The sequence below is a fragment of the Vombatus ursinus genome, unplaced genomic scaffold (genome assembly GCF_900497805.2).
Source record: "Vombatus ursinus unplaced genomic scaffold, bare-nosed wombat genome assembly UNPS02014803.1, whole genome shotgun sequence".
NCBI lineage: Eukaryota > Metazoa > Chordata > Mammalia > Diprotodontia > Vombatidae > Vombatus > Vombatus ursinus.
In genome coordinates this window covers 506,676-523,006 of record NW_020954581.1, presented here as the reverse complement: position 1 = coordinate 523,006, position 16,331 = coordinate 506,676, and the positions used below count along the sequence as shown (strand labels likewise).

The 16,331-nt window shown below is 37.5% G+C and overlaps 1 protein-coding gene across 1 annotated transcript in view; it reads right to left on the bottom strand.

Moving 5' to 3' along the window:
• The window catches only part of COL24A1 (collagen type XXIV alpha 1 chain), a 369,727-nt gene that overhangs the window by 155,088 nt on the left and 198,308 nt on the right, over positions 1 to 16,331 (bottom strand). Inside the window, exon 25 of the mRNA XM_027873950.1 lies at positions 2,481 to 2,525. Within this exon, the coding sequence (XP_027729751.1) occupies positions 2,481 to 2,525 (45 nt within the window). The remainder of the gene's footprint in view (positions 1 to 2,480; positions 2,526 to 16,331) is intronic.

The window sequence follows — 16,331 nt, the reverse complement described above, 5'->3', positions numbered from 1 at the left end:
TTAGGAACAACACAAACGGATTCCCAAGGGAACGCTGGAATGATTTGCGAGGTGCTGTTGAAAAGTAACTGTAACTTACATGGGACTTCGAGCTGAATGGGACGTCAGAGATCGTCAGAACAAGATAATCACAACAGGAAGCAGCGTATTTCTAACTAGTCCAAATTATTAACTTAATAAGTAACACTTTTGAATGGAAAATCCCTTCATTGTACAGATGGGGAAACTGAGTTCAAGGGAAGTGGTAATAGAGATAGAGGTAAAGGATAGACATGATGTCCAAGAGCTGCTTTGGGGTTCCTTTGCTCCATTAGCTTAATACTATCAATGGGTTCTCTTGGCCAACAAATTTGACTGTATTATATGAACTACTTGACCAGTCTCCCTTCTCCTAGTACATTTGCAGGAGGGCTTCCTGATTAATGGACCCACTGGGCAAAGCTGTTTACCTAGCCCTATTACAAATGGCCAGATCCTTGGGCCTGGGGGATTCTCTGCATGGCAAGGACTTGACTCAGTGCTCCACCAGGTAGTTTTAGGTCTTGAATCAGCCCTTCGCCTATGCTGTGACGACTTGTTCTGTTTTTTGGCTCTTTGCTCTACATCCGCACTGGCTTCTGTTCTTGTTAGATCCCAGCCCATCCTATCAGATCCATGGCCTGGCCAACCCTGTCCAGCTTCTTCAATCTGTCACCTGCTTTATGACCCAGTTTTGCCACCTGCTGGCCAAACTCAGCTTAGTTGGAGTGCCCTCAGGAGGAGACAGAGCTAGATTTTTTTTTAAGCTTCCAAAATACTTAGTTAAGATAATCCTCTGAAACTTGATAGAGACAAGATTAGGGTAAATACGAGGAGTATCAATTCACATGATGGTTAATCAACTTATGGAAGGCAATGCTTCAAGAGGAGGTAGTAACAGAATTTTTAAAAAGAATTTGGACAAATTTCTAAATATCAATATCAACTATGATAATTTGGATTTGTCAATCATAGATATTAGAAATTGAATAACCCTTAGAAATCCGTCATGTGTTTTCATTTCAAAAATAAAGAAGTTGAAGTCTGAAAAGATCATGACTAGACCAAGGTCACAACCATCTAGTTGTTGTCCTTTGTTCTCAAAGAAGACCAAAATGACATCACTACGTTGGGGTCAAGGTACAGTGTGTCCAACTGTGGCTGATCAAACCAATACGAGCTTGGAAAGCTCTACCACAGATTAGGCACAAATAGTCTATGTGAACATTTGGAGTACAGATGCATCTAAATTTGCACATTTCATGTTTCTTTTGAGCTACCACAATTCTGCTTTGCTCATAGAGTCATAGAGTACAGAACCTTCTCTGATGAGGGCACACTATGCTGGGCAGTCCTGTGCCAGTGTCTCCCATGTCTCATAATCAATTCCAAAGTTCTTAAGAGAGACCTTGAGAATGTCCTTGTATCGCTTTTTCTGACCAACATGTGAGCGCTTCTCTTGTGTGAGCTCTCCATAAAAATAATCCTGCCTTTTAGGCAGGTGTACATCTGGTATTTGAACAATGTAGTGGCAAAGCAAGGTCTAACCATTATTATTATTATTTCTTCCTCCTCCTCCTCTTCCTCCTCCTCCTTCTTCTCCTCTCTCTCTCTCTCTCTCTTTCTCTCTCTTTCTCTCTCTCTCTCTCTCTCTCTCTCTCTCTCTCTCCTTCCCTCCATTCAGTCATCTATCCCTTTATCCATCCCCATCTCCAATTCAGTTCTTTTTCTACTATACTGGGCTGCCTATAAGACTGATCTGAGGAAGCTATTACTATGCTATCCCAGTATATTTCTTTCTTTTGAGAGGGATTTTTATTACCTTATTCAGATTAATTTCCCCATAACAAGAATAAATTAAAGCTTGCTGACAATATCTACCATTTACAGAATAGGATGCAGCATATTACTTTCTCTGTCCAACATCATTAACTTAATAGCAGTTTTAGATGGAAAGTATAAATCACAACATAATTTAAAATATTCTTTAGTGACTTAACACTGACTAGAATCTTTCAATTAAGTAGAACTCTCTTAAGTTATTTTAAAATGCCAAAGTTTTATTTCTTGTTCATTTCATTTTACTAACTACTAGGTAAAACCAAAGGAAAATTGCCATTAAATTATGCTTTAATACGTATGACTTTCATATGAACACAAATGATAGAATTTAGACAGAATTTAAACAGAACTAAAAGAAATCTCCGCAATGAAAAGAATGATGCTGTGGTCATGTAGAGGTGTAAATTGTATTGGATCATCTCCGTTTTTTTATTTCCTTTCTGTACAGTAGGCTTAATTTTTCCATGGAAAATTTATAAGTAGATTACTAACTTGGTAGATTTAGAATAGGAGAAGTATAATGGATTTCTTAGCACTAAACTTGGTTAGCAGGATTGATAGGAAATACTTACAGATCGTAAAAATTTAACAAGAGACCAGAGAAGATAAAATAAACTTACTGCTTCCCCAACTTTTCCAAGGTGTCCTTGATCTCCTGGTTCTCCCTGTGTGTGTAAAACAAAGAGATTAAATAAATTTTAATATTTTCATTGCTTTTTCAACAGAAATATTTTCTTTTAATTTTTATTTTATATAAGATTTAACCAAAATATTATACCCTATATGGCAAGGCAAAGGAAATTTTTAGATAATTAACTGGCATCTATTAGAGTGCATCGTAATGTATTATAATGAATTTCGGTCATTGTTATTATTCTTAGGGACCTGGTTCCTTGATCTCCTCAAATCCTGTGATTCTATTATTTCAGTCATCCATAGGGATTGTCATATCTTAGATTTTGCCATTATTCAAAACTACTCAATTGCCCAAATCTTTAGTTTTGAAGTTCCCTCCTCCTCCTGTACTCCGCTGTCCTTCCAACTCTCTCATTCCCTTAGCCTACCAAATCCGTTTGTTGTGCCTATTGTGGCCTTCAGTTCCCCTGTCTCTACCTATTCTTTTAGTCCGTTAGTCTCACTGGTCACACTGTCTTCCCTTGGCATCTAGGGATCGTCCTTGTCTACACTTGACACAGTTATCCATCATTTCACGATGCATTTTTGTACTGTTGACCTTCTATTAATCCTGGCCCACTAACTTTCAATGTGGGATAATTCCCAACATAATCCTCTCTCCTCTTGCTCCTAAGTGCCAAATGATGCTGGAGAAAATCTTGAAAGTTTGCTAGGGTCTACTATCAATTTGTATCTAACTCCAACTGAACTCTCACTGCTCTATATTAATTTTTTTTAAAAAAATCTGTTATTCTTAATCATTTTTCCTAAGCATCTGTTCTATACATTTTCTTCTCTCCTCAAATTCCAACTGTGCTCCACTGTCACCCTTCGCTTTGAGCAGAGCTGAATTTAATTGAGAACTAAACCATTTCTACGTTAGTCCCTGACCTGAATTCTAGAGTTCAGAACCGTATCTCACCTGTTATCTTATTCTGGAACTTTTCTCAGCATCAAGGGCCTCTACCCTGGAACATCCATTTACAGTCTTCTCACCCTGGAATATTTCCCTCTGAAAGGCTGGCCCCCTTCTCTCATTGGTGAGTTACCCCTGTGGCCTTTATTTTGTAGAGAGGCCCAGGCCTACTTTTGGGCAGCTAGGTGGTGCAGTGGATAGAGCACCACGCCTGGGGTCAGATTGACTCATCTTCTCATGAGTTCAAATCCGGCTTTAGACATTACTAGCTATGTGACCCTGGGCAAGTCACTTAAGCCTGTTTGCCTCAGTTTCCTCATCTGTAAAATGAGCTAGAGAAGGAAATGACAAACCACTCCAGTATTTCTGGCAAGAAAACCCCAGAAGGGATGAGAAAGAGTCAGACATGACTGAAAACAATAACCAGACCCACTAACTTTCATTCACCCCTAAGCTTTGTTTCTGACCTCCAGAGTTCCCCACCCCAACCCTGACTTTTAAGTTTCCCTTTGTGTGTTATCTTCTTCCATTAGATGAAGCTAATGGAGCTCCTTGAGGGCATCGTGTCTCCTTTTTGCCTGCATTTGTATCTCCAGTGCTCAACACAGTGTCTAGCATGGAGTGAGTGCTTAATAAAAGCATGGTTCTTTCCATTTGACATGAACTTACTCAACTCCTTTCTTCTGCAATTCTAACCCTTTCTATGTCTTCAGGCATCCTTTTCCCCTGTCCTTCAATCTCAGAGGATGGATAATAGGATGACCCCTCAATTCAATTCAACCTCCATTTGTACTGCCCATTCTGTGGTAGATATTGGAGATACAAAGTTGAAAAATAATGGAATAGCTCTTCTCAAGTTTATAATATTCTCACCCTGGACACTTGATTCCATCTTTAATCCCCCTTTCCTCTAAAACCTTGCATTTTCAATCACCCCTTTCCTAAAACATGCTCATGTTTCCTTATCCTTAAAATGAACTGTTCTTTGGCACTGTCACCCACTCATGCTATTATGTCTTCTTGCTCTTCCTCAAAGTAGTCAGTAATTGGCTCCATTGACTCCCTATGCTCTCTCTCAGAATTCTCGTGCAATTTGGCTTTCATTTCTACAATTTTACGAAAATTGCTCTCTTTGATATGGCTAATGACCTGAAAAGGCAGAAAATGCCAGTAAGTAGATAGGACAGATATACATGATATCTGAAGTCTAATAAGTAAGTTAGAAGAGAGAAGAGAAAAGAAGAGGCAATAAGAACTGGAAGCAGGATTTCTGTACAAGATCTTATCGACAAAAGCTGAGTAGAGTTCCTGTTTGAATTAATGCTTGGACCTAGCACAATGCTTTGTACACAGTAGGTGCTTAATAAATGTTTGTTTAATTGAGACGAATATTCAGACATCTGCTAACCACTGATCAGACCACTTGTTCAAATGAACAAGTAACCTCTGGGGCCTTACTCAGGGAACAGTTGAATAGAATGAATGGTATGAGAGTGTGATAAATTGGCATTCTGCTTGGGTACTTTATCAGGAGATTTTGCCATTAGAGCTAACAGCAAGAGCTAACTGAAAAGTCTGATCAGATAAGGAGAGAAAAAGAAATTGTCCAAGACATGAGAGAGTATGCCATAGCTGGGTTTATGCCAGAATCAAGTTGGTTTCTCTGCTAAAAGCACCAGTGAAAAGACCCTTCATGTTATCAGGGAGGTTGAAGTGTCCCCTGAACAAGTGAAAGACTGGTCGCTAGATGGATGTCTTGCAGTATGCTTGTGTCTGAATGTGCATATACTGCCACTAAATGTTAAGGAATCCAAGAGGCATTTTTCTGAAGAATCTTAGAAAAAACCTGCTCATGGAATGTCTATTTTTTTTAAATTAAATGGAACAATGAAAGATCATTTGAGGTTAGCTGAATGTTGAAAATACAAAAATTAATATTAGTAAAGAGGGCCAGAAATTTAAAGAAGACAATATACCCAAAGAGGGATAGAAACAGGAAAAAAAATGGCTTCAGATGCCTTTATACAAATATGCATGACATTATCAAAAATTCCTTTCCTTTATATTTGAAGGTTTTTCTCCCAGTTACTTGCAGAATTTCTTGTCATTGGATTTGTTAAATTTGACCACTATGTATTGTGGAGTTTGTAGCACAAAGATGTTTTGGAGGTTGTATATGGATTTTTCTTTGTTTGGCATTTTATCTTCTGTGTTCAGAAGCTCTGGAGAGGTTTCTTATATTATTTCTTGCATTATGGTATTCAGTTGTTTGACTTATTTTCTGGAATACCTATAATCCTTAAGCTGTCTTTATGCATCCTGTCTTCAAGTTCAATATGATTTGCTTGTGTATGGAGATCATTTTTTATAACACTATTGCTTTTCGCTTCTCTTCTTCCAGATTGTCCTTCACTTCTATATATTTACATTCTTAATCAGCTATTCCTTCCTTTGTTTCTTTGGTAAGATTTACCATTGTGGATTCAAACTTTTCTATTTTGCCAGTTTTATCTGCTGTTCAGGCCATAATTCTGCTTTCACGATTCTTATTTCTCTTTTAAGCAATTCAAGAATATCCTGCTGTGGTTCTATACTCTCTGGGAGTGCACAGGTTCCTCTGCCTCATCAGAAGCTGATTTACTTTCTTTTGTCTAATAACATTTATTCATAGCAGTCTGGACTCTTTTGGCTCATATGGAAGCCATATTTGCATCTGTTAGTCATATCTTTCCCACTGGTTTATCTGCATATGCTCAACATCTTTAACTGAGTTTTCTTCCTTCTGAGATCTTTGGTATTTTCAGTCTTTGGTTCTCATTTTCCCCTACTGCTCACCATCTGATTCCTTCCCTTTTGATGGTGATTTCCCTGGGGGCTTGACCTCAAAGCCAACTCAAGCTTCCTCTCATCCTGGGCTATTCACCTTTCTCTGGCCTCAGTCTCAGCTCTATGTAACTTCTGGGGAAACATAACTGACCTTAGCTGGATTCTGCCTCTTTCCTTCAGGATTAGTGGATTCTCATACTGCTACATATAAATCCTGCCCTAGGTTTCTCTCTGTTCCTCAGTGTATGGAGTGACACTCTGCTCTCCCAAGTTGAACAAGTTACTGCCTTTTGGTTTTCCCTGGCACTAGAAGGAAAGAGGGGTAGATTTGTGTTTGTAGTGAGCCTAGTCTTGTCTATGTGGGGAGGCGAGGGTGCTGAGTGAGCATAGGGGTTAGGGAACTAACTATGCTGTTGGTTCAAATAAAATTCATTCTTCTTAATTGATGTCTTAGACCATTGTGACAATTACCATGATTTTATCTCTTATGTATAATGACTATTTTGGAAAGATTTGAGTGGTAATGGGGTTTGGAGAAAAATGTCTAATCTTCCATCTTGTTGGCCATGTAACTAAGGAGTGGATAGTATTAGTAAATATAAATGAGATGAATAAAAATTGTAAAAGATGGAAAGCAAATTCAACCTTATATAGTGACATCTACCACTTAAACTATGGATGTAACTCATGAATGGAATGATAAACTGTATCCCAAACTTAACAAACCAGTCAAAAGGAACCAATTAAGTAAAAGAGAGGATTGAATTGCATGCCATAAACATGTGAAAATTTTATGAAAGTATGGTAGAGAGTGTTGGTGAGGTTCAGCTAGAAGAGTAACAAAAACAATATTTTAGTAAGTATAAAACTACCAGAGGGAGAAAAGAGATGATGAGTAGAGATGGCATCACAAAGCTAGCATGGAAGCCTGATATAGAAGTGATGGGAGATTTCAGCTGTCCAGACATCTAGATTTTTCTATCTCACTCTGCCGTATGGAGAGAAGTTGATAAATTCTTCACTGGTTTTAATGCTAATCTCATTAGTCAAAAAGGCAGCATCAGAGGCGGAACAGCACTGGACCTAGAGTCTGGAAGACCTGAGCTCAAACTCTACCTCAGACTTATACTAACTGTGTGACCTTTGGCAAGTCATGTAACCACTGGTTACTTCAGTTTCTTCAACTGTAAAAGGGGGACAATAATAGCATCTACTTTCTTGGGTTGTTGTTAGGATCAAATGAAGTATTTGAAAAATGCTTAGTGTGGTGCCTGGAACATGGCAGGCATTATATAAATGGTAGCTATCATCATCATTATTTTTAGTAGGAGCACTTCGTAGTAATAGTAATGGGAGTAATAGCAACAGTAGCAGTAGCAGCAGCAGTAGTAGTACAGAATGAAGATAAGACATGGATAGTAGACCCATGAAACTTCCTATGATCCCATCCAGAGCTATTTGGAAAATTACCAAGAATACTGAAAATTACCCAGAATCAGACAGTCAATAATGTGCTGGAGGTGAGATTTTAACCTGGGTCTTCTTTGACTCTGAATCATGTTATCAGTTCAATACACCATGCTGCCTTTCATTTGTTGGTAATTTGGGGGGTTGGAATTTGGCATGGGTTTAGTGAAGAAAGGACTATAGCTAGAGAGTTAAAATATGTATTGAGTACTTGGTAGACTGTAAGAGAATGCTGAGAGGGAGAACATTTCACTGGTTATACTGGAGAAGTTCATATGTAGTGAGGAAAGACGTTTGATTATGTGAGCTCAGAATTCCATGAGTGCATATGAGAGAAAAAAAGACAGATAGTGTAGGTCAAGTTAAGGACTCATGGCAGTACTGAGCCCTAATCTAAAAGGAATTCTGGACGGGGTGAATCCTAAGGTCCTGCCCCCTGCACAATTTATATACTAACATTGAAGAACCACTAGTCTAAAGTCAGGAAGATCCAGACCCAGCACTCTATCTACTGTGCCTCTGGCTAGGCAAGTCACTTAACATTATTTGCCTCAGTTTCTTCATCTGTAAAATGAGCTGGAGAAGGAAATGGCAGACCACTCTAGTATCTTTGCCAAAAAACTCCAAATGGGGTCAGACACAACTGAAAGGACTGAACAACAATATTGAAGAGCAGCCATGAAAGGATGTTGTTAATCAGATTTAGACTAGCATCGCTTACTTGAATTGGAAATTTTCTGAGCTTTGCCTACCAGGGTTGGGGAACCTGTGGCCTTGAGGCCACACGTGGCCTTCTAGGTCATTGGGTGCGGCCTTTTGACTGAGTCCAAGTTTTACGGAACAAATCCTTTTATTAAGGGGATTTATTCTGAGAAGTGTAGATTCAGTCAAAGGGCTGCACTTGAGGACCTAGAGGGCCACATTTGGCCCTGAGGCTGCAGGTTTCCCATCCTTACCCTAGATTGATTTGAGAAGAACATGCTCAGGAAGGAAGAAGGTGAGTCAGGGAACAGGATATATGTGACTGTATGTAAATTTCAGAAAAGCTGGATATAACTACTCCATCTTAGAATTCTGGGTGCAGAAGGAATGTAAAGCCATATGAGAGTCTGATGGAGCGAGCACAGATTGCAAAGAATTCATTGAAAGAATTCCATGTCCAACATTCCAAAGGGGAATTTAGCCCAAAGAAGCATGGGGTGTTTTCAAAAATTACTTTTTCATGACCCAAATACAAATGATTCTGAGAAGGAAGAAAAGGTCAGACTGACAAAAAAGAATGATGTGGATACGCAAGGAACATCACCAAACTTAGATTATATGGAAAGAGAGATGAGAGAGACAGAGACAGAGAGACAGAGACAGACAGAGACCCAGAGAGAGGAGAGAAATAATGAGAATAGATATAAAAGGATGGAACGATTCTAGAAGTATTATATCATGAGTCCTAAAGCTCAGAACAAGCTGAGATTAAAGATGAATATTAAAGACAACAAAGAAGACATTGTCCAAATTTGGTGTTGTGTTAAAGATCTAAATACAGGAGGAATAAGACACTGCTCAGTGTGGATGAGATGATGTTAGTGCATAACAGAAGTCAGAATGGACCGATTCATTGCTTAGGAGAATGACCTTTGGAATGGAAATGATACAACAGGGAATTACAGCACAAGGTTTCAATTTAAAGAAATAAAATAGACGTAGCAAAAATAGTCAATAGAGAGTTAGTTAATATCCAAGTAGAGAAAATATATGTAAAGTACTTGGCAAACTTTAAATATTACATAAGTGTTAGCTGTAATAATAATTATTAGCTAGGGAGTAAGAGAGCAACTAACTGCTTAATTAAATCAAGGCAAATGGCCAAGATGAACTACGTGACAGCAGACAACAGTATTGGCAGTTGTGATTGCTGGTGAGCTTTGAAAGGTCACCATTGTTGGTGAGCATTGAAAACTTGAAGAATGGTAAAAGTACCACAGGGATGGTGGAGGGAAAATGTGGTCTCTCTTTCCATGAAAGGAAAAGGAATGGAGTTTGAAAACTAAAGGTCAGCAGGTTTGACTCTGATCCCCGGCAAAATTCTCAAAATGTCACTATAGGTCACAAAAACCTAGAAAAGTAAGTAGTGGTCACCAAGAGTCACCATGGCTTTATCAAGGAAAGTTTATTCTAGACTAACTTTATTTCTTTTTATTACAAGGTTACTTGACTGGTAGATCAGGGGCATGCTATAGAGAAAAGTTGCATAGATATGCAAAAGAGGCATGCATTTTTGGGCACGACCAACCTGAGAATTTGTTTTGCTGAACTATGCAGCTATGTATTAAGGACTTTCCTTTCCTTTCTTTTAATTTAGTCAATGAGCAGGGAACTGTTTAGTTTAAAAAAAGAAAAATAAAAACCCAAAGGATATTTATGCTATGATATGCTACACTTATAGGGAAAGCACTATAATTAAGAGGCATTGGGAAAGGCTTGAAGGTGGGACTTGAAGGAAGCCAGGGAGGCCAGGAGGTGGAGACGAGAAAGAAAAGCATCCTAAGCATGGGGAACAGAATGAAAGTGCCCAGAGCTGAAAGAGGGAGTGTTGTGTTCATGGACGAGCAAGGAAGTCAGTGTCACTAGATCAAAGAGTACATGGAAGGGTGTGTAAAATGTAAGAAGACTGGACAGGTGTAGGGGGTAGGTTATGAAGGGCTTTGAATGCTAAATAGAGGATTTTGTATTTGATTCCATAGGTGATAGGAAGACCCTAGGGTTTATTTTATACTTTAGGAAAATCACTTAGGTAGATGAGTAGAGGATGAACTGAAATGGGCTGAGACTTGTGGCAGGCAGACCATCAAGGGTAGAACTGTAAGTTATGGGTAGAAATGATGAATTTAGTTTTGATGTAAGAATAAAAACTTCCTAACAAGTAGAGCTATCCAAAATTAGAATGACTGCATGTGTAAGTGGTGGGTAAAGGTAAAGGTCAGATGACCACACATCAGCTATATTGAAGAGAAGATTTTTGTTCAGGTCTAGGTTTGCCCAGATGGCCTATAGGGTCCTTTCCAACTCTGAAATCTTGTGATTCTTTAAGTAAAGTAAAAAGAAGGAAGCTTTCAATGAATTGATTTGCCAGGTCTGATAATCTACTTTTTAGAGTACTGGAAGAAATACTGGAAATGATTATTGATATATTTCTATTTTAGTAAGGCATTTGGTTGTTGACAAAATGGTGAGATATGGACGAGACAATAGTAGAAATTGGTCGATTAAGAATAATTAGCTTGTGGCATAAAGTAGTGGAATGATTCTAAATCAGTAAAAATTAATCAAGGCTAATATTTTGACATCAATTTTTCAATCATCTTAGAGTCATTCTTGACAATTCACTTTTCTCAACTTCCATTATCCAATCAATTGCCACATCTTGTCAATTCTTCTTCCTTAACAACTTCTGCATCTATTCCTTTTCTCTACTCTCCCTTAGCCACCCATGTTCAAACCATCATCATCACTCACCTGGACTATTGCAATACCTGGTTATTGGTCTCCCTGCTTTAATCTCTCTCTTCTCTATTCCAACCTCCAGATGACTGCTAGAGTGAAATTCCTAAAGCACAGATCTGACCAGGCCACTTCCTTCCTCAAGAAGCTCCATTAGCAACCCATTGTCTCTAGGGTCAAATACAAATCTCTTTAAAGTCCTTTAGAAGTTGACTCCAACCTACCTTGATGTATATTCCTTTCCTTCAAACATTCTACAGTCTGGCCAAACTAGCTTACTTGTCCCTCACACACAGCCTTCTATCTTTGATCTTCCTATTCCATCATGCCTGAAATGCAGCCTTTCCTCATTTCTGCCTCTTAGATTTCCATGAATCTGCCCAGCCATTATGAAAAGCAATTGGGAACTAAGCGCCAAATGTTACTAAAATACCCTTTGATCCAGTTATATTACTACCTGGCCTGTGTCCTAAAGAAATCAAAGAAAGAGGAAAAGGACCTCTCTGTACAAAAATATCAATACCAGCTCTTTTCATGGTGACCAAAAATTGGAAACTAAGGGAGCATCCTATGGGGAGTGGCTAAACAAATTAAGGCACATGACTGTAATGGAATATTACTGTGCCATAAATGATGAAATGGACAGTTTTAGAAGAACCTGGGAAGCCTATGATCTGGTGCAGAGTGAAATGAGAAGAACTAGGAAAACAATTTATATTATATAATATGGGGAATAAAAGGACTTTAGAATTCTGATCAATGCAATGATAAATCACAAATCCAAAAGAACAGAGATGAAATATACCACTCACCGCCTGCCAGAGAGGTGATTAACTTAAAATGCAAAAAGAGACATACATTTTTTAACACGACAAGTGTAGGAATTTGTTTTTGCTAAACTATGCAACTATGTATTAAGGACTTTCCTTTCTTTTTATTTATTCAATGAGTAGGTAGTGTGTGGGGACAGATTAATTATAAAAAAGAAAAATAAAAATCCAGAGGAAATTTATGCCATGATATGTCACACATTTCAATATACTGTTCAGTAGTGTTACTTTGAATAAAAATTCAGGCACTGGACTGCACAATGAAAGAGGAATGGCAAAAAATATACTGCAACATTTTGCTACTAAGAAAAAAGCATTTTAATGCACTGCCTTAATGAGATAGGATTTTTATTGATATTACTGCTATTTGGAAGGGAGAGAATTCATTAACACAAATAATGTATTAAGTGTTCAGGATTTAAAGTGGACACCATCTGTATTTTAAAAATCACTACATTGCCAAGATACACATGCTATATAATAAATGAAAATAAAGAAAAAATAAAGTTAAAAAAAAGAATCTTTATTTTTCTTCGGAGCATAGCTCAAGTGTTTCCTCCTGAAATCAGACATTTCTCATTCTTCCAACTCATTGAAACTCCCTCCAAAGTACCTTGTTTTTACTTCCTTTATATTCTTTATTTTCTTTTAGGTATACAGACATGTGTGTGTATATCTATATCTATTTGTCTATATATACATGTATATATTCACACATATACATACATATATATGTATTGTTTGCTCCACTTGCATTTAAGTTTCTTGAGGGTAGGGATTGTTTGTTTTTTGACTCTGAATCTCCAGGGTCTGTAACATTGGAGGACTAAGTAAATAAATGTGTATTGACTGATTAGGGTAATTAGGTGGCACAGTTTATAGAGCACTGGGCTTCGAATCAGGAAGACTCATTTTCACAAATTCAAATCTGGCGTCAGACACTTACTAGCTGTGTAACCCTAGGCAAGTCACTTAACCCCTTGTTGACCTCAATTCCTCATCTGTAAAATGAACTGGAGAAGGAAATGACAACCTACTACAGTGTTTTTGTCAAGAAAACTCCAAAACGAATTTACAAGGAGTCAGACATGACTGAAATGACTCAACAATAACAACAAAATTGACTGATTAGCTGAACCTTCCCACTTTACAAAAAAATATATTTTACATATGTTTAGATAACTAGCATATTTCTTGCCATATAATCTTTTAGAAATGCCTATCTCAATAACATGCACATATACATGTAAAATATATAAGCATATATTTTAAGATATACTTTTATATATATATAAATATATTTACACTTGCATGCAAACATTCTCTTTTCCTTTAACAATCCTAGGATATGTGATTTTGTTATAAGAATGCTCCTTCTATCAAAGCAAATCTCAGTCCCTCCATAACTTAGCTTCTGTTTTCTGAGACTAATTAGAAAACCAAAATTGCAGTGGATTAAGAAAAAATCACTGGGGCAGCTAGGTGGTGCAGTGGATAGAGCACCAGCCCTGAAGTCAGGAGGACCTGAGTTCAAAACCGGCCTCAGACCAAACACTTGATACTTCCTAGCCGTGTGACCCTGGGCAAGTCACTTAACCCCAATTGCCCCCCCCAAAAAAATCACTACTCTATAGCCAGTTCCATGAAAGGCCTCTCAGAATTTAGCTAGACTAATCCTCAAACAATAGACATTTTTTGTTTGTTTGCTGCCTGGCCCATTTTCAAAGCTTTTCCTGTTTGGTAAGACCCAACAGAACTTCACAGCCTTCAAGAACCTAGCAGCATTTCTATATCACAACTAGATGTTGGAGTAATATTTTAGTGGAGGGTTTATATTTCATACTTCAATGATGTTGTAGGTATTTTCTCCAGTGGTTCAGATAGAAAGACAACATTACCTCATCTTGTGTAACTTTCATCCATGTCTTACTATAAGTCTTTCATGAAGGATCTAGCTGATGTGCTGGAGGCCTTGAGCTCTCCTTTTGTTTTTCATCACTTTCATTAAGTGGCTGTTTTATATCTTTTCTGATTATATTTTCTGGATTTGTTATTTCTTGTATGCAGTCACTGTTGATGCCATAGCTTATGTGTTCATACTATGTATCTCTCTCTTCCTCATTGGGTCATTTGCCATTTTGTTTGGAGATTATGGTGCTCCATAATTGTAGCATTCCGGGGCAATATTTGTACTTTTAAAAAAGATAGATTCGGAAGATTTATTTAGAAATAAAATCCCATGTATTTGTTACGTGATTTGTCATTTGGGTTTAAAATCTTGGTGAAATTCTAAATCAGGTAGCTATAAAATACTCAAATGCTCTGCTTGCCAAGATCATGTGATTCTCGTCCGTGCTCTTCTTCCCAAAGTTCTTCCTAGGGAGCCCCCAAGATGCTTGAATACTTTTTTCCTTTTTCCAAACATTGCAAAGATACTAATCAAGTATTTTGTCTGTCCACCTATCATCCAATACTCTTGCCTCATGACCAAGCCATTGTCTCTTCTAATAGTATGGTATCTTGACAATGTCTTTTCTTCTTGTTCTTCTGTGGTATCTCTCATTGGTTATATGATGTATTTGCTCACTATGCAACATGTAATTCTCTCTTGCCCCTTGTGCGCTGTTCATTTTTAGTTCTTCAGAGGCAATCGCATTCAATATCTCACTGCCATATAGCTATACTGGTAGATTATTATTAAAAAGATGGGCCTTTGCTTTCATGGAAAGCCTAGGAAAAGTAAAAGAACTTTTTAATTGACAAAAAGCAACGCTCTCCTAACCTTGTTCAACTCTGGACTGAAATTGCCACGTATATATACTGCCGGACAGACTCTGTTGGGTTTGCATCCAAATGTTTCGTTATCCATCCAGTATCCATCTATGGACGTGAGAGTAGGCAAATAGGTCAGTAATTATTAGTTTCTCATTCACTTTTGTTGGTAATAAGGTCCAAGATTGTTTCTACATCTTTAGTATTTTCCTTTCCATTGGTCCTAAAATCTCTTCACCACTTTTTCTCCTCTATCATGGATCTCCTCTGTGGATCCTCTAAAATCCAATTGTTTTTCCCATATTTCTTCTCTTTGCTATCATTTCTACTTCTTTCATATGCTCATCCAGAATTGTGCTGGAGAAAATATTTTGTTAATTTTTTTGTTGCAAATTAGGCAGATCTAGTGTATCTTTTACTGGTAAATAGTCTATTCTGTGTTAATTTTAATCATACAAAAATGGTGAATTCAGGAAGAAACCAATATTGATTAGATTTGTTGACAACATGATCAAATATTCAAACTTGCTGGGGAATATAGAAAAACTTTGATAGAAAGAAAAACTTTGATGAGATAGAACTATTGCTTATTCCTTTCAAAATATAAGATTGAAAAAGTCAATGGGAGGTGGAATTGGTTAATGATAAAATGGAAAGGATCCTACAAAATGAGCCAAAATACCAAAGACTGCCAAAGTTATATGTTGGCACTATTGCAATGAGAAAAATGGACTAAGTAGATGTTATATGAATTATATTACAACTAATTGAGTAAATTGGATCCTACGGAGAATCAATATATTCTTTAGGTAAATAACACATGGCATTTCCTACATCTAAGTGGGCAGCTAGGTAGGACAGTGGGCCTGGAGTCAGGAAGATCTGAGTTCAAATCGGACCTCACACTCTTACTAGCTGTGTGACCCTGGACAAGTCACTTAACCTTGTTTGCCTCAGTTTCCTCATTTGTAAAATGAGCTGGAGAAGGAAATGGCAAAACATTCCAATATCTTTGCCAAGAGAACCCCAAATGGGGTCACAGAGAGTCAGACATAGTGAAACAACTGAACAACAATTAGCAGACTAGAATCATGGAAGTTGAGATTTGGAATAAACCTTAGCAGCTAAAAGGAATAAACACCATTAGTGTATGTGACAAGGAATTAAAGCAACAGTTTAAATTATATGGAGATCAGGAAGGAATGGCCTCTTAAGAGATCTGTTTATTCTACTGTCATTCATTAAACAAACATTTATTAAGATCCTAATTTTGTGCCAGTAACTATGCTAGGTGCTGTGGATAAAAAATGTAAACACCCACGGTCCTGGCTGCCAGTAACAGAAGATATTTTTTGACCTATGTTTAAACAATGGCACTGTATACAAGTAAAAAGAATTCTCTATTATCCCATATAATTAGAGAAAAGCATGTTCTACATAAACACATATACATATGCATACATTGCTGGAAAATGCTTGTTTGAATA